The sequence below is a fragment of the Choloepus didactylus genome, chromosome 1 (genome assembly GCF_015220235.1).
Source record: "Choloepus didactylus isolate mChoDid1 chromosome 1, mChoDid1.pri, whole genome shotgun sequence".
NCBI lineage: Eukaryota > Metazoa > Chordata > Mammalia > Pilosa > Megalonychidae > Choloepus > Choloepus didactylus.
In genome coordinates, this window is record NC_051307.1 from 149,441,450 (window position 1) to 149,461,054 (window position 19,605).

General features: G+C 32.9%; 1 protein-coding gene across 3 annotated transcripts in view; it reads left to right on the forward strand.

Moving 5' to 3' along the window:
• The window catches only part of PLOD2 (procollagen-lysine,2-oxoglutarate 5-dioxygenase 2), a 117,429-nt gene that overhangs the window by 74,067 nt on the left and 23,757 nt on the right, over positions 1 to 19,605 (forward strand). For all 3 annotated transcript variants that reach the window (XM_037843164.1, XM_037843172.1, XM_037843173.1), the window contains 7 exons: positions 3,088 to 3,200; positions 5,593 to 5,656; positions 6,832 to 6,929; positions 13,256 to 13,357; positions 16,376 to 16,501; positions 17,977 to 18,098; positions 18,488 to 18,592. In XM_037843164.1, the coding sequence (XP_037699092.1) occupies positions 3,088 to 3,200; positions 5,593 to 5,656; positions 6,832 to 6,929; positions 13,256 to 13,357; positions 16,376 to 16,501; positions 17,977 to 18,098; positions 18,488 to 18,592 (730 nt within the window). The remainder of the gene's footprint in view (positions 1 to 3,087; positions 3,201 to 5,592; positions 5,657 to 6,831; positions 6,930 to 13,255; positions 13,358 to 16,375; positions 16,502 to 17,976; positions 18,099 to 18,487; positions 18,593 to 19,605) is intronic.

Below are 19,605 nucleotides of genomic sequence, written 5' to 3' on the forward strand. Positions count from 1 at the left end.
CATAAAACATTTAGTGCAAGTCATGGTAGTTTGTCAATATTGTTGAAACAATCATTTTTTTTAGATGTAGTAACTGTGGACATGAAGTTTTAAATAACCATTAGCCTACCTTTATTTATGAAAGAATACTATCAGTTTAAAATTCCACAGTGCATTTTATATTTGACAAAGCATTTTTCCTACATAATATGTCATTTGATCCTCCTAACAACACTAGTAAATGTAGGTATTATTTTCATATTATAAGTGAGGAAACCACTGTCCTCACATTCTAAGTGACTTTTCCTAAAGACATTCAATTGTTAAAGGGAAAAACATCGTGGATCCAGGTTTTCTGATGTAGTTTCATTGGAATTTTTCTGGATATAGGATAATAGGCTTAGTAAGTTCCTTTACTTGGAAAAAAGTTCATTCTCAATTTGCAATTATGTAGCTTTAAAAATAGACATTACTTATTATCTATTTTTGAAATATATTAGAGTACGTGAGTGATTTATCTTTAAATTAGTAGTCAAAAAGATTTAAAATTGAGTGTACGGGTATACTCAAAGGGCTATGGTATATTATTTATGCCACCATGGATTATAGGAATGAATAATCACGTTTTCTCCTTTCCCCCAAAAAATAAAATAAAATGTGACTTTGGACATTATTATTATTATGACTCTAAAATGTTTTCCTTAGAATGAAATTAGTGTAACCATAACACAATACCACATGTGATGGGGGCACAATAGAGAAGCATGTTGGGTGGAAATTGCAGGCTACTTTGGGAATACAGATTTTTGGGGTGATCTACATATGTAGAACAAGGTGTTAATACTGTTCAGGTTAGTGTAAACAAGAGCTGAGTGATGTAGCAGCATATCTGGATTCTAGGCTTTGCTCAGCCACTTATGTCAGTGTAATCTTTAGCAAATAATTTAATTTCTCTGAGATGCCTCAGTTCCACTTTACTTCAGCAATCCACTCCCTTAGTTGTATCTTGGAACTTTGTCAGCCCATGTAAATATTGAACTTCTGAAACCCTGAAGTCGAATTTCCACTGCCTAGTTTCAGCTCACTTTTTCTTTCCATCTCAATATATCTACAGCTCATGCTTTTTAGTATCTCTTAACCATCTTATTTTCTTCCAATCTATCTAGCACCTTTGGATTTTACTTCCATATTCAAGGCAGATCCTAGGGTTTAATATATTAGTCACTCTGTCCTCATTGCCTCACAAGTCTTCCCTTTTTGGATTTCCAGTTCATGCACTTTGAAATCTCCATAATTTGACTGCCCACTATGGCAACTCTTTCTTGATTACTTGGCCTGCGTGGTGGTGCTACTTCTAATTCATGAATTCTAATAATACATGGCTAACCTTTCAACTTATCCCAGGTCCTAGATAGTTTGAAGACTGATTTATTAAAGGAAGCATTTAGCTGGGATAGGCTTTATTTTATACTTACAAAAAGGTTCCCAAAGATGACATGCATGGTGAAATCACATGTGTATATCCATCTAAATAGTGGTACCTTCACTCCAGTATCTGAATTTCAGGCAGACTCACAGCATTGTGGAAACAGCAAAACAGTGGCAAGTAAGTGTCTGTTGGAGCCATTTTAATTAAAAAAAACAAGGTATTTATAAATGGGAAAGTGGTCTTTGTAGTTAAAATAATTAGAGAAATGCTAGAAAATCTAAATATATTCAATAAGTTTATATAATTTCATGAATCATAAATCGATAGTTGTTTAAGGGATATGAGTTATGTTTGTAGATATCTCTTTTGATTATTTAAAAATCTTTTTGATGGAAAACAAACATCTTTCCTTACAAGGATAATGTCAGATATTAGAAACTTTGTTAATCTGAAATAATTTGGCATTTTAATATGAAGATATTAATCATATAAATATATATCATATACTATGAAAATAGATATAATTCCTTTGTATTTATTTGAGGATATTTGGGATTTGCAAAAAGATAAATATAATTTTTGAAAAACAGTAGCATAATCCATTGGAAAGTGTTGTGTGTCACCATTTAGGTATATTTTTTGCCAGAAAAGTTTAGTCAGAGGAATAAAAGAATGCAGTGTTTTTCAATGTTCTGGTAACTTTTATTTGGCAAGAATAACGAAAAATGAGTAACTGGTGATTGGTTTTATTTTTTATTTTGTATTGTTTTCTCTAGTTAGTGATCATATTCTTGGACCTATTTCTTTTAATTAATTTTTATTTTATTCCTTTGAGGAAATTTAAATTTTGAGGGTAAAAATGATTAGGTTTCTTTTCAATTCACAGGAGTAAAATTGGTCCCTTTTTAAAAGTGCTGCATGTCAGTGATACTTAGCATTTGATTACATTTCTGAAATGCAGAGGGAGACAGAGGAAAAATGATTCCGTTATCTGTCTTTTATAGACAAATGTTATGGCACATTTAATGTTTATGCTCTATTCCAAAAACAATAGTCCAGTTTTAGTTTTCCTTTCTTAAGACTATGACATAGAAAACCTAGCCAAAGAATGGTTTAGCAGGCATGATAACGACCAATTCAAATAAAGGAAAAAATCCCCGAAATGTCCTAGATATACAATTTCTTTGGGATGTATGCAGTCAGTGACAAATCCAACATTCCTTTGATTGTGTTAGCATCCCTGGCACTGACAGTAAAACCACTGTAGTAGAGATTTTCTTTTTCAGCCAAGATCCAAGATCCAAGAAGAGTATTTTAGAAGGTCAGAGAGAACATTCTTCTGTCTCGCTCTGTTTCTTTCCTAGTAACTCTTTTTCCCTTAGGAACCTTGGAAAACACTAGTTCCCCTCTTGTTTCAATTAATTTTGGGAATGTGTTTATTCAGAAAGGAGTCTTTGTTTTCTGTCTTGCAGTTGGTTGCAAAACTTACTCTATTGTACCTTGTATGTAAAACCAAGAGTACTGCATAATTCATTTCTCTCATAGAGAGCTGTGAAATTCCAGCATAAAGATTAAGCTTTGTGGCTTCATGACTGTGCAGTCAGTGGAATTAGTGTTCACATAAGTTTTCATCTTTGAATATTAAAGTCTCTGTTTCTACCATGTCTTCTGTGTTGCAGGATTTATTGGTTATGCTCCATATATCAACCGTATAGTTCAACAGTGGAATCTCCAGGATAATGATGATGATCAGCTCTTTTACACTAAAATTTATATTGATCCACTGAAGAGAGTATGTAATGGCCTGCATTTCCTTTTTGTTTTATTGTATTAGGTATTTTGTTTCTTATATTTTGCTAATATGGGGTGGTCAAAAGTTCAGAAGTGGTTGAAAGATTTTACTGATGGTGTGGCAACTGGAAAAATGAATTTTAAAATGTTCTTGTTGAAAACATATTTTAAATAGTGTGAGCCAGTGAAACAAATGAATAGTAAATAGGTGAAATTGTTTTCTGTCACATGGCTGGGTATCAGTATTAGCTTAATGTGTCACTTTGTCTTTTATTTGGTGGCTGAACCAGCAACCTTGCCAAGTGTGGATGGATTAGGCAGAGAGGGGAGAGTCAAGATGTAAGGCAGTGCTACTTCTCTATAGTTACATTGAAACACATACTGAAATGGCTTGACATGAAAGAAATGGCAGCCCTCACACCAACATTACACCCTTGATTCCTCTACATACTCACTTCCAAGGCTTCCTCACAATAACAAAGTCATCATCACAGATTTTGATGCATTTGGGCATTTAAAAAGACAATAATAAAGTCCTGAAGACTCTAGAGAATGATTTCTGTCAAATTCTCTAACAAATACTTAACCACTTACTAAGACCCAAAACTTTAAGAATGTCCTATCTGATGTTATAGCCAATTTGAGGCTTAGAATTTCTGAGAATATGGAGCCTGGGGAGTTAGAGGTAATAAAGAAGTCCCAAAGCAGTTAGGGCCTGAGGATCCATGAGGCAATGGTGTAGACAGAGCCTTATTCCCTTTTTTAATAAGAACACTGCAGCTGTTACAAAAGTGCAACTTAAAGTAGCAGCAGTGAAAGTAAGATAGATATTTAATTTACTTCTTCATTTATTTTGTTTCCTCTATCACACACACACACACACACACACACACACACACACACACACACAGTCCAGAGGTAGGGAGTACAGGCTGTTATGGTGGCTTTATATTATCAAGAGAGACAGCCTCTTTCCTTTTCTCACTTTCAATGAAACCTCCTTGCCAAGCATTGCATCCATATTTCAGGCAGCAGAAAGACAAAATAGTAAATAAGAGGCCATCTCAGCTGAGTCAACTTTCTTTGAGTAGCCTTTCTAGAAGTCTTATACAATATTTTCTCATACTGATCTTTGACTAGTACTTATTTATGTGGCCTCATATAATTTGCAAAGAACCTTTTGTCCTTTATTTCAAGCACCAATTTGGCCAACTAAAAATCTGAGTCCTTTTATTAAGGGTGGAATGTTAGGGACAATAAGCAGTCTGCAATAGGCCCTAGAGGGAACGCTCCTGGGACTGATTTGTGAAGTGGAACTTTGGAGAAGTAAAACCAAGGCTCTCTAATTCAACAATATGATTTGTATGGTTGCCTAATATAAGTTGATATTCCATAAATTTACAATATATATGGTGGATACAGTTCTAAAAGTTACTGAATTGTGTATTTGCAGATATTGCCATTAAAAAACCTAAGATGCTTTAAAAAAAAATAAGCCTATTGTAAAGTGTTTGCTCTTTCTGGCTTAGCAAAACACTTCTGTCATCTAAATATTTTCATTAGACATTTAAGACTTTTCTTCATTGCCATGTTTCATTTTCCCTCTTGTGTTCCTCACAAAGCAAGTCAGAGGACTCGGTCTCTTATCTGAGAGGAGAAACCTACTCTTGGCATGAGTGTTAGCCCACTCGTGGTGTTTGCCTTTTTAAAATATGATTCAGTTGTGGAAGTATTCTGAGTCTTAAACATAAGATTTTATCTGGTTAGCATGCAAAGACAATTTTGAGGTTATTATTATGGCAGGGCAGTCTAGCTGAAAAACTTGTGCATTGAGAATCAGGAGGTTTGTAAAGCTGAATAAACTATACAATAAGGTTGATTAATCACAAACCTAGTGTATCAGTCCGGATAGATAGGCTATGCTACAGTGATAACCCTCAATCTCAACATCTCAACCACAACAGCAATTTATTTCTCCTGCTACATGTCCATTTCAGGGCAGCAGAGGGTTTCCTCTTTTGTAGTCACTCGGGGACCTTGGCGGATGAAGCAGCCATCTTAATCCTTGCTGGTTTATGTGCTAAGGACAAGTTAGATGCTCCAGATTGGAAGTGATACATTTCACTTCTGCTAACAGCTCACTGGTCAGAACTGGCTACAAGATAAGAAGTGGAAATATTTGGAGAACAGCATGGTTGGTTATACCCATTATCTACACCCATTATCTTTCAGTTCAGTCAATTATAAAATTATATTCTTCCTTCCTTTCTGCTAGGATCATTTACAAATAGGGTTTTGATTTTTAAATTCCCCCAAAGAACAAACTATATTAATATGATAGTATTTGTTGTTTTCATTGTCATTTTCAATATTATATCTATTCTTACTTTTAGGAAGCTATTAACATCACCCTGGATCACAGATGCAGAATATTTCAGACCTTAAATGGAGCTGTAGGTATGCTTCCTAAATAATGGATTGCTCATATATATAAATGAATACCTGTGCTTTCTGTTGTCTTTCCTTTTTATATCCTTTTTGGGACTGTGATTAATATTTACAATATAGATATTACATTTAAAGATATTGAACTTGTGCTAACCTTGATGTCATTCAATATATTCAGTTAAAATAATTTCTTAAGTCCAGTGTTAAAAAGACAAGCCTTTAGTCTTAGGTGATTTAGAATTTAGTAGCTTACCATCTGGGGACTGAAGATATATTTATGAATTAATTATACCTCAATATCACATATTTTTCTGTGTAAGCTCTTTGTGTTTTGAATTGCCCAGGAAAGTTAGAATAGATTCTTGTAACCTAACTGAAATGTAACTGGTGACAGCTAGGATGGTAGATTGCGGAAGCTGATTAATCTGTATAAGTGCATGTATATTTATGTGTTTTCCTGGATATCCATATATCCTGATAAAATATATTGAAATTAATTAACCAGTACATTAAAAATTAAAATACCTGAATGCATTAACACATTAAAATAAAAAATACACTGCAGCTCACTGCAATTCATTAAGTCATTTCATACAGTAAAAGATCCTTAGAATGGAAAGCATTTGGTTTGGAGTGCTCAGAAAATCAGAGGAAGAAAACCTGAAAACACAAAATTGTTCCCCTCTGACCTGTATATTCTTGGAATATTGCACTGGGCCTGATTTTCAAGAACTGGAAATGCTATCATTTGTGGGCAATTGTAGAAACTTGCTTGTGCTTGGTAGAGTTCTAGTCACCATACACATATTGTTATTATCTGCACAAGGTAGGAATGGAGCTCATTTTACAGGTGAATAAATTGAGACTAGAATTTAACTTGTCTAGGATCACGTTATTATTAAGAGGCAAAGGTAGGATTGCAAAGATCCTTTCTTTTTACCAGTGAGCCCCATTGCTTAGCACCTCAGTCAGTTTGCTGGTGTTAGGATAAAGTGAGGTTCTCAAAATCTGTATCTTTGCAAGTGTCAGCCCTCATTTTGAGTATTTGCTGACTTAGAGTTGGCAAAGTTTCTAAAAATGTTATAGCACATGGGGTATCATATATATGAGATTTTATAACAACAAATATACGCATACTCTCTTTAAATGCCTAAAATCTGTGTTCTTTTTTTTTTTTAACCCAGATGAAGTTGTTTTGAAATTTGAAAATGGTAAAGCCAGAGCTAAGAATGTATTTTATGAAACATTACCAGTGGCAATTAATGGAAATGGACCCACCAAGGTTAGTCACGGACTTTTCCCTGGCTACCTATTTCTTGGAGATATACTATGGATCAGTATATGGAATATCTTTTATTTTTCTTAATTTCTTTAAGAGGCTTTATTTTTGTGCCAGAAATTTACCAAATTCATCTTTTATACACTGTCTTTAGTTTCATTCAAATTAATCAAACATGGTTTTTTCTTAACAGAGTGATAACTTTTTTTCCATCTGTAACACATTTTATTTTAGTGTTTTGTTTAATAATAATAGCTAACTTGAGAGAGAGCTACATTTCCCTAATAAAGGATATCATCTTCAAATATGAATTGTTCAGGCAATGAAAGGACCATTTTTGCCAGAGTCACCATTTTCTAAGTTGGCTTGGTCTACTCATTAGTACACAGAAAAGAGATTAACAGGTACAATTGCATGGTGGTTAGAGAGGATTGGAGGTGTAGTCTGCTGTTCCAGTCTGAATTCCCAAAAGAAGCTATATACATGGAGGGGAATTTAAGGGAAAGCACTCGTTGGCAGTTTCTTCTCCATCAAAAAGAAAGAGGTAGAGTCACCTTTTTCTCTTGTTGATATTTCCACTTTGATTTTCACCCCATTCCAGTCCTCTTACAAAGCAGTCTTCTTCATATCTTCCCAGCTCTACTCTCTCCTTCTCATCAACATTTCAAGAGCCTTAAGTATATCCCATCCTATAAACAAGACAAAAACCAGACCAAAGGAAAAAAAAAAAAAAATACCCCTCAATCCACATTTCTTTCCAGCTGGCTTCCCTCTCCTCCCCTTCCCTTCATAGCCAACTTCTTTAAAGTCTGAACATCTCTCTGCCACTACTACTCCCCTTTGTACCACCAGGAATGGCTCCTGTCAAGGTCTGTGGTAACATCCCTGTTGAGCAGTGGACACTCTTGAGCACTATTCTTGCTTCACTCTGTAATAACATAAAAATGTTGATCACATTTGGTGCTACTTGAAATACTCTTTCCCTTTTCTTCCACGATGCTCCTCTGCTGGTTTGTTTACTGATTTTTTGGCATTTGTTCTTCATTCTCTCTCATTCTCCTTCATTTTTAAAATACATTAAAAATTTTTACACTGTTTATGTTGCGCAGAGGGGTAGGAGAGATGGGACTATCCTCTTCCTCTACTGTTTGAGTAAGTGTTCATGGCTGTCTCAGCCTGTCTTCCCTTTCTCTTCTACACACATTCTTGGGTCGTTTGCTCTATTCCCATGTCTGCAAATCCTCCCTGATACTGATGACTTTGAAATCCTTGCTTTAGCTCCTACCTCTTTCCTGAGCTCCAGGTGTCGATACTCAATTGTTATCTTTATTTGTGGGTCATATAGACCCAGTGTTCATGACCTTCAACTCTGCTTCCTCTTCTTTCTAGTTGGTTAACCAGAATCCAAGTTTTGTTTGGGTCCTAAACTCTTTTCACTCTCAATTCAAATGTCATCATTTCTAATTCTCGTGTATAGTGGTTTTATCTAATTTTCTCTGTGCCCATAGCAATTTCCTTACTTCAGGCAACAAGCAATCTCCCACCAGTTTCCCATGAGCCATCTGGAAGTAGAGTTTTCTATTCAATACTAACTGTAAAATGCCTTTTCATGGACTTGGGGATGAAGCTCCACATTCTTAACTTGTCTTACAAGGCTTTTCTCTGCTTTCTTCCTGCTTTGGTGGCCACTAACCTACCACCTCATCCACTTCCCCACTCCTGACCCTGCACACATTCACATTCACACTCACACTCCTCACCCTTACACTTACTCTCTTCCTTAATCTCTCCCTCACCTCCTACCATATTGAAGTACTTTCCATTTTGTAAAAGTCTCATGCTTCTCTGTCTGTGCATGCTTTTCGCTTATTCAGGAAACCTGCCCACTTTTCCCAACCTCTTAAGTCCTGTTCTTTCAACTGTCAGCTTGGGCCTTACTCCTCAGGTGTTTTGCATGAGTTTCTAATAACTGGAACTTCTTCCATCATAGTATATACCACATGCTGGACAGAGGTGGTATTTGCATGCTTGCCTGTCTGTCTTACTTATTAGGCCCTTACCCTAGAAATTACAGAAATCGTACTGTCACTTTTGTCTTCCCTGGACCCTGCACATGTGTGGCATGTATTAGGCTTTTAATAAATCTTAATTGAATTGAGAGTCTGTAAACAATCCAATGACCTAGGATTATTCTTGGGAGTGGTAAGGCAGATTTTTTTCTGGCAGGGTGAAAAACATCATAAAATTGCTGTAGGTCACTGTAACTGTCCCTAGACAAATTTGACAACTGGTCATATTTTGTCTACTAAGTGCTTCACTGTGTGTCTGTGTGTGTGTGTGTGTGTGTGTTTATGTGTAGTTTCTGTTTTAGCTCATGATAACCTTGCCACTAGTTAGGCAAGGACTTATACAACCAAATGTCTCCCATAACTAAACCCTGAATCATTCCTCTTTGGTAATATAATATTTTAATCAAGTTTAAATATCTTTAAAGAATGTGCTTGGTCCTGAGAACTTAACTTTTGTGGGTTAGGCATGATTAGTGATTTCAAAGTGATCGGCAATTCCCTTCAAATCCCAGGATGATTCTGACTAGAGAATAAAATAGGAGTGAATGAACTTATCGTGAGAAGAGGAGCACAGATCCTTAATCATTTAGAAAGAACCATGAGAACTAAGAAAGTTTAAGTCTTTTAGGAAACATTTTCAGTTTAGGGTATAAAATGGTTTCTGACATTTAAATCTGTATAATGATGCTGATCCTATTAAGTCCATCTTCCCATGATTCTATTTGGTAACAAAAAATGAAGTCAGTTTTTAATTATAAAAATGATGTTATAATAAACACTTGAGAAAACATTATATAAATAAATAATAACAACTAATGTTAATACTTTATCAAATTATGATAAAGTGTTAGGGGCATCTGAATATACCGCATTTTCCCCTGTGTCCAGGCAAATGGAGAAAGAAAGCAATATCCTGTTTAGGTAATTTTTTTTTAAACTTCATGAAAGGTGAAAAGGATTTTTCATATGACTGTTAATGCTATTGAACTGGTTAACTTTTATTTTTAGTAAAGAATTATTATAATGTCAATGGTTTTAAGCCATTATATTGAGCTAAATGATAAAATTTAACTGATGTTTCATTTAAAAATATGCACATAATCTGTAAATGATAAATTGTTTCACAGTATGTTTGTGTACCAGAATGTATAAAAATGAATTTATTTCTTAATTATTCACTTTCTTTAAATCTTATGCTGTTAGAAAGAGCATTTTTATAATTCTAATTAAAAAAATCACTTATAATCCTGTCACTAGCCCATTTTTGTTTTGATTTGTAGATGCTCTCAGTTTTTATGTCCTTTCATTATATATCTATGAGCCTTTATTTTTTTCATTTTTTTCATAATGATGTATAAAAAATTTTGTGTTCTGAAATGACACTTTAGTTGAAATATGTTTCCATTTTCTATATAGCTGTTTTCATACTTGTCTATATACCATCTAATATATATCGATTGATTGAAACTATAATTTCTTGTTTGAAGCTTTACTTTCAACTCTTGAAGCTCATTTATTATTAGTACAAATCATAAGAAGTTTATTTTAATGTCCAATCATTTCTTTTAAAGATCAAATAATATATATCTTTAGGTAATCATTATGAAATTGGTAGGTTTTTTTTAATACAAACGGAAGTTAAAAAGCGGATGATCAAATCACCCAATCTGCACATGCAAACACTAATCATTTCTGAAAATAATTTGATTTGCAATAAAAATGGGGATCTTAATTTTGTGCATAAAATCTGTGCTTGGATCAGTGTAACCTTCAGTAATTGTATAATTTAAAAAAAGAAAGGAAAAAGGATTTGCTTTGAAAAGTTTCTGAACCAATGAAAATGACATCATTGTTGGAAACATTTTGATATTGTGAAAGAAGGACCAGAAAATACTACCACTTAGTAACCGGGGACTGCCCAGATGAACAGCCTAACTACATAAATAGTGTTTCTGTACTTCTAAAGCTGCCAGCATAAATGTCTGCAGTTTTTATGAAGAAAACAGATGTTGATGGTAGACTGGAGTGTTTTACCTCAGTCTGTGTGGTGAGGAATACAAAAGAGGGACGTTTTCAGTTAAAAGTAATGTTTTTAGAATATTTTAAATTAGCTACGAAAATTGAATTGAAGTAAAAGTCAGAATGTACATGTTACAAAATCCAGTTTTAATATTGAAAACTAAAAGTAATGCCTTTTATTTTACAACCCTTTTAAAAATATTGATCATTTTGATATTTACATAGGGATCCTGGTAAAATGATCAATAAATCATGAAATAAATGTTTAATTTTTATGAGAGTTATGAAATGGAAAAAGTGCAAGTTTTTATATGTAGATGGCATTTTAGAAAGGGCCATGTACTGGGATTTTTTTCTTCCTTGAAACAAAATTCTTTCTTCCGGGATATTTTAAACAAAGATTAATATATAATAAACTGCATTTTGCACTACATATTTTTATCCCTTTTGGAAATAATGCTTAATAAGGGATCCACTTTCACATGAATCTGCTCTCTTTACTTCAAAACCTTTATATTTTATAGAATATGAGGGATTAAATTAATGTTTGTACTTGTAATCTTTACTTTGATGATTAATAACAAAATCTTTATTTCTGTTTTTTTTTTAATAGAAGCACATTAAAATGACCACATTCACTCTTTTAAGGGTGGAAAACCTTAGACTCTTGAAATATCATTAATGAATGCCATGACTGCATACTTCCTTGGCTTGTAATTCATTTCCTGAATTATCATGTAGTCCAAAAGAAATGTGAATGAGTTACTCATCTATGTCTTCTGATTGTGCTGTACAGTTTAAATGTCACTGCACCACAATATCTGTGTTACACAAAAATTTTCTCATTTTGATTAATAGTGTAATTGTTTCAATAGCTTTTGGTTCAAAGTTTTAGCACAATGGAAATATCTGAGCAGACTCCCAAATATGTGGAAGGAATCTAGTAAAGTGATACTAGACACATTGCCTCATCTATTCTTTCAGTTAAGTTCTCTTTCAGGGCCTTCGGAAGCTAGAGAAGCCCAGTTGGCACTTCTGTACATTTTTAACTGCCAAATTTAATGCACACACATTTTTTCCTTTTCAGTTCATCTCTCTTTTCTAATGAAAAATTAATGATTATATAAGCATAAGAATAGTTTCAGGTGTTTTTTTTTTTTAACAGTAATATGAAATCAGAGCCAAATAGCTTACTACTGTTTCACTATCTTGAGGTGGGATAATTATAGTTTACAAAAGAATAAAAAATAAAAAACCACAAATGCTCACACCATTACTTAGATATTAAAATTACTGTATAATGTATAGTAATTTTATTTAAGTCAGTCAGAATTTTCCCTAATATATTCAAAATCTAGGGATATTCTTAGTGTGCTCAGAACAAATCTTAGTGTATATATCTCCCTCCTTCCATCCCATCTTCCTCATCACCCCACACATACACACACACACACACACACACACACACACACACACAAGGGCATAGACTTCACAGATAAAATGAATGCTAGTAGATGCCCAAGAGAAGGCGATATATCACAAAGGAGTTCCTCTGAGAAACCTGAATACAGGTGGCAGTGGGAGAGTAGTATACTTTTTCTTAGGATTTGTGGGGTGACTGCAATTAGGAGCTTGTTCTAGGTCTGTTTTAATCTGGAAGCTATCTTTTCCCAAAATCTGTGGCTCTGTATCACTGCCCAGATGTCTGGTTTATAGAAAGGTAGTCTCCCAGAAGAGTTGAGGGCCTTTTAGTGAAAATGTTTGCTCAATGTTTGTTTTGTGTGATGATGTAATGTGAGGTCATCCTGCCATTGCCCCACCGGGCATGTAAACACATTATCTTACTACTAAATTATTATTCACATGACTGCCCTTATTTGCATTGTTTTTGCTGTTAAGTCTCATTAGCTCATTTAAAATTGTGTTTCATTGCTTGGCTTCTGTATTTCTATAATTGTCTCTTCCTACATTATTCCTTATATAATAAAATAAAATAAGCTTTACTCATTTTAACACTTTTTTTTTTGACATTTCTAGACACAGTTTTCTCTGTTTTATGATTCTTATTCTTCAGAGAATGTTGTTTACATACCGTGCACCTCTAGGTGGTAAAAATTAGTAGAATTTTTAAAGGAATGTACCTATTGCAGAAAACTTGCTTTGAAGCCAGTTGATTGTAGAATGAAAGCACATTAATGGGAGGGACTTCCACTTTTAATATAGTTTTCTTTCATTTACTAGATTCTAATGAATTATTTTGGAAACTATGTACCTAATGCATGGACACAGGACAATGGCTGCACTTCTTGTTTATTGGATGTAATAGACTTGTCTGCAGTGGATGTAAGTGGAATGACTGTGTGTGAAATGTAGTAATAAAAGTACATTATCATGAAATACAGTGATTTGTAGGAAAAAAGGCAAATTATTTTATAGTTTTGATCGTATGGCACATAATCGATTTAAAAACTTAAAATAGGATGATTCAGAAAATTGCTAAACTTTTGTATTTCTGAACTGTTTTTGAAAACAAAGCCAGTTAGTAATCGAACACAGTAAAAGGGATGTTGTTCATAATACTTAATTGCTTGCTGTGGTTGGGTGCTCTTGTTTTATTTTAGTCTGCTAACTTCGTCAAAGCATTGAGAAAAAAATGGTTTCAATGCTTTAGAATTTTTGTGTATGAATTTTATCTGTGCTCATTTTTCAGATTTAATAATTTAAAAATAATAATATATGATTATATAGTCAGGGACTGCTCTAAGTACTTTACATAGTGTAATCCATTTAAACACCACTTAACCTCTGAGGTTGGTAGTACCATTGACTCAGTTTTACAAAAAAGAAAATGGAGTTACATAAAGATTACATAATTTCCATAAGGGTACATAATTTTTAAGTGTTGGAGTAGGTATCTACTCCATTTTTTACGTAATCCAGCACCAGACCACTGTATTCTTGACCACTGTGTGATTTTGCTTATATGTCATGTACGTACCAACTGTAAGCCAGGCATGGTATGCCTTATAGTCATAGCTACATTTTATAATTTATACTTTGAGAGTGAACAAGCAATTGGAAATATTTGTTTATCTATAAAACATTTTTATCGATCTTTGATCTGTCATCAGCCAAAGCAGTTTTCAGTTTTAGAATATCCCATAGTAACATCTTTCTTCCAAAAAATTTGCTCTAGTAACTTGGAAGAATATCATGTATATGAGCAATTGGATTCTGGAGAGTGATTTTGTCATTAGGTTAGTTGTTCATTCATTCAGCATAGGTCTATTGAGTGCCCACAGCAGGCCAGATAAGAAGTGATATAGGCAAAAATGAAACTCCCAGGAATGTGGTTTTCATAACTGCTGGACCCATGCAGATAATTTTACTGTAATAAAATCAAGCTCTAGAATTAAGTAGTTTCTATTCTTATCACTGTCTGAAAGGAAGATAAAGAGTCACTTGTGTGCATTTAGGAGCTTCTGAATAGACCTCTATTTTACTTGCAAAAAGTCTTTTTGGCCAGTCTGTTAAAAAACAAACTGAAAGTTTCCTATCTAGAAAGAATGCCAGAATGTTTCTGAATGAAGCTGCATCATGAAAATGTTTAAACATTTACCCTGATCTTTTTTGCAGAAAGTATGTTCTCCTCCTAAGGCAGAGTTAATGCTTTTTAATGTTTTGTTTCCTTTTATGTAAACTTTCAGTTATAAAGGTAGAAAAAGATGTATATCAAATATTCTAATCTTTTTTGTGTGTGCATGCAGAAATAACTCACTTGATTCTTAAATTATTTTGTTTTATAGCCTGTTAAAATGTGCTGGAAAGGAAAGCAGTTCATTACATCATGCAAAATAAATTTGCTATATGCTTTCTATGTGTAGTTATTATGCAATAGGGATATACAAATTAAAATCATGTAGGTGGTTAATGGCATAATGCTATATGCATAGGTTTGGACCATAGACAAGTCTCTTTATATTTAGAAATGATCTCAGAGTAGTATGAGGGTTAATGAAAGCATTGGCATAATTATTATAAAAACTTGAATGTAGATTAGTGTGGAGATATAGCATTTTGAATCACAACTTATTGCTAGTTTACACGTTCTGGGTTGCTTGTTTCTCTAAATACCATTTTCTTCATGTGTAAATTTGGGATAATAATTAACTTCTAAGGTTATTGTGAAATTTAAATGAAATGTATCCTCTATTTCAATCCATTTTTCCCTTATTTCCCCTATTGAGAACTCCTAGAGAAATATGTTGTGTTTAGTTCTTTGTATTTGTTCATTGATTTACTGATAAATATTTTCATGAGTGAATGAAATGAAAGGCTAAAGAAATACGTCAGTGTACCAGGTGTACTTCAATGCAAACAAATATTAAGTTTTAATACAGATAACAGAGAAATATATGAGGTACTCTAAGTGAAAATATAGGGAGAGGTTCTTAATTCAGCACTTAGCATTAATGGTACTTCTAAAATCTTTAATCCATAAAGTCAGACTTTAAGGCATGGTTTTACAAAGGCATTATACTGAAGTATTTCATATAGTTCTATTAATAACTTTCTTATATTGTAGTTCATGTGTATTTCTGTCTTCCCCAATTATCTGTAAGTTTTTCAGCCAGGCATCTCTTTTTTATAAATGTTGCCTACTGCAATGACTGGCATATAATGGATACTTTAGAAGTGTTCATGCAATGAATTAAAGATAAACTGCAACAGTAAAACATACCCAAAGAGCATTTAAGAAAATAAATAAAAATAGATCAGTAGAATAAGGTAAAGTATATTAGTGAAAGAAAAATAGCTTTCTTTATGTATAATATAATAATGAAGGAAAATGAAGACTGTCAGTAAAATGAGATTAAAGAGGATATTCTGGGAGAGAAATAAAAGTTCTCAGGTCCTCCATGATTCATTTATTTGGGCTACATATTGAGCTCTGAACTTCCAAGCCATAAAAACAAAAAAGAGAAACATAATTTGCACTCTAGTTTCTTAGATGAAGCTTTCAAAATAGCATTCAGATCTATAGGAAGTTTCTCCCAAGAGCTACCACAAAGGAAATGTTAAATAGAAGAGGAGGCAATGTCCTTAAATGCATCTATAGAATAAATATAAAAGTGAGTTTCCTCTTCAAACCTAAGTCATAATGCCAAGATTGATTCAGTTAAATCACTTTGTTGTGTTCACAAAAATTTATTTCACATGTTAAGAATTGCTTTAGGACAATCCAAATTTAGCAGATTACATTGAACTGAGATTCTAGTATTTTTATATTACGTTAGGACTTGAAAAGAACTTGAAATGAAATCATACTAATGATTGTTTTTTAATGCTTTGCCATAAAAGGTCCTTCCAAATGTAACAATAGGTGTTTTTATTGAGCAACCAACCCCTTTCTTACCTCGATTTCTGGACATATTGTTGACCCTGGAGTACCCAAAAGAAGCACTTAAACTTTTTATTCATAACAAAGTAAGTATTTGTGAAATGGAGGTTTTATGTGGAAACTATTTTTTATTTTCTTTAGGACTATTGTTTATTACTATTTACTTCTATCTAAAAGAATTCATTGGGATGAATTCGATGGAGAGTTTGCCCTTTTAGGATATAAGGATTTTAAAGTTTAGAAGCTAATATCATAATATTGGGATGAGCCACATGAAGCTGCCTATTTTGTAGATTAAAAATGGTTGAATGTGGGCAATTTTCATAAAGCTCAAATTAATATATAATGAAGGAGATGTCAAAGGACCTAATAGTCCTTTGCATTTGGGTTAGTTCTGGTACTTTCTGTTATAGAACTGGTCATTAAATTGCAACTGAAGATAATACTGTGGCGTCAGAACTTGAAATAGTTTACAGATAGAGTATTGTTTTGATTAATCACACAATGGCATGCTCTTCCTCAAGGGATTTTGATACTGTCACTTCCTTCAGAAATATTCAGACCCTCCCAAACACCTCCCACATATAAACTTAAATTCAATTTTCCCATTTGTCCCTTTCCTGTTGAAACAGTTGGTACTTACATTGTCCAGAAAAACTCAATTGCTGTGAACTGCATGATATTTTCTCTCTCCTGTCCTAAAACTTTTCATATACCATTTTTCCTTTCTTCCTAAAATACTTATCAGCTAATCATTCACCTTTTCCACAGGGTATTTTCAATTTGCAGAAAACCAGCTAAAATAAGTTTTAAAGGATGAATCATTAAAATACTTTATTTTTAAATATTGTGCTTTCATTTGTATGTTTCCTATTTCCATAGAACCTTAAACTCCTTTGGGGCTGCAATTTTTATCTTCTTTTATTTAAAATTAACTCTGCAGCTTTTTTGTAAAAAGTGGTTTTAATAAGCTGTGAAAAGCATTAACTCCTCAGAAGTATTCAGTGAGACTTGATAAATACTTCACTAGCAATAAAGTTTTGTTAAATTTTCCACTTTTTTTGTGGAAACAAAATTATGTATTTGGCCATTAGTTTTTCTCTCTGGCTTCATAGAATATCTTAACATTTCATTTTAAAAATATGATTATTTATAGTTATGGTTTAGCTCTGTTAGGTTTAGTAGACATTTTTATCCTGGACATGTGACAACACATGTCTAAGATTCTTAAGCCACAGGCCTTTATTTTTCTCCTTTGAGTTAGAAATATTTTATAGCACCCAGGATTTAAATATTTATGCAAGAACCTATTGACAGTAGATGTTTAAAGAATGTTGAAGTTTCTTCTCCTTAAAGAACACTGATATGCACTTATTTTAGATTCTTCATATGGCAGTTAGGTGATATGTAAATTTAGTGTGTTTAATATGGTTATTTTGTTTATATTTATATGAGTATGTGCATTGTGGGATTCACAACTTTTAATATGAAACAGTCCCTACATATGAATACTTATTCATCTTATTGTCTTATTTTCTCTCTAATTTTGGATATGTTACAGGAAGTTTATCATGAAAAGGACATCAAGGCATTTTTTGATAAAGCTAAACATGAAATCAGTACTATAAAAGTTGTAGGACCAGAAGAAAATCTAAGTCAAGCTGAAGCCAGAAACATGGGAATGTAGGTTTTAATAAATTTAAATAATTTTACTAAACAAAGTTTAAGGGAAAAACAACCCTTGTTTTTCAAAATTGGTATCCTAAACTTGGGTGTGTCATCTAACTGTGTGCGTGTGTGTGCATGTGCAAGCAGGCTAGCTGTGTTTATATGTACTTACATGTAAAAGGCCATGGAAGCTATTTACTATTTCTTTAATGGCTAGTAGTCGACATGCCTAATCAAGCTCTTAAATGAAATTCAGATCAAGATTTTAAAAAGAAATATGCAGAGAAATCAATAGTATGAGATGGATGTGGTAATGATTTTAATGTTTACTACCTGAAGGTTATGTGTGATAAAAGTGTGTGTATTTTACCTAATTCTTATTTCATTTTCTTTGTCAATGTTAGGGAATTTTGCCGTCAAGATGAAAAGTGTAACTATTATTTTAGCATGGATGCAGATGTTGTTTTGACGAATCCAAGGACTTTAAAAATTTTGATTGAACAAAACAGGTACTATTTAAGATTCAATATTAACTAATTATTAAAATGCTAGCTATTTCCCATGAGTATATGTATCTAAGATAGTGTTTTTGGAACATACCATAGTTACTTATCTGTGTTTAGCAAATTTAGGGAACTCAACTTTGTAAACTTTCAATTCAAATTACTTAATTTTCTTCTAAAGGAGTCAAGCAAAAACAACCTCATGATGATTAGAAATATTTACTATTAGTTACAATCACAAATGCAATGTTTACCAATTATATTTGACCAATTTTTTCTATTAAAAACTAAGCAATATTTTTATATATCTTATACCAGTAAAATTTAAAATTGTTTTATTACCCATAGTCTGGTTTTTTTTTCAGTAGAATTCCATAATACTTTTGGCTAAAAATCTGATTATTGTAAACAGAGTTGTAGTTTTTAGAATAAAAAAAATGTATGTATGTATCAAAGGTATGAATTATTTCACAGCCAGATCTGTAGCTTTATTTAAGACTGTACTAATTATCACTAGAAAATACTTGTTTTCATTTAATTGAATGGAAATGGAAAAAGCCACCATGTTGTATCCACTTATGATATTAACCTTCCCGTCTTGTTAATACTTCTACTACTAATACTGGCTCCAACCCACAATTAATGAGCACTTACTAAGAGCCAGGTACTGTTCTAATTACTTTTACATAAATAAACACAGTTGTTTTTTTCAGATAAAATATTTAGCAGGTGAAATGTTAGAATGACTGATTTTAGTTTGCTGAATAAAATACATGAAAAATGTTACCTACTTTATTTATGATAGATATGCCGCTAGAATTTGTCAATTTGAGAATTAACAGTTTTTATCTCAAAATCTAAGACTTCTCAGAAGCAATCTGTATATACAACCCCACACTTTAAAGATAACTATCTATAAGTTGCAGGTAATTTTCCAAAGCATATGAATAAGGTTTTGATCATTAGGCAATGAAAAGCAGTTGGCTTACCCTAGAGATAGGGGATAGACTTGTAATTTG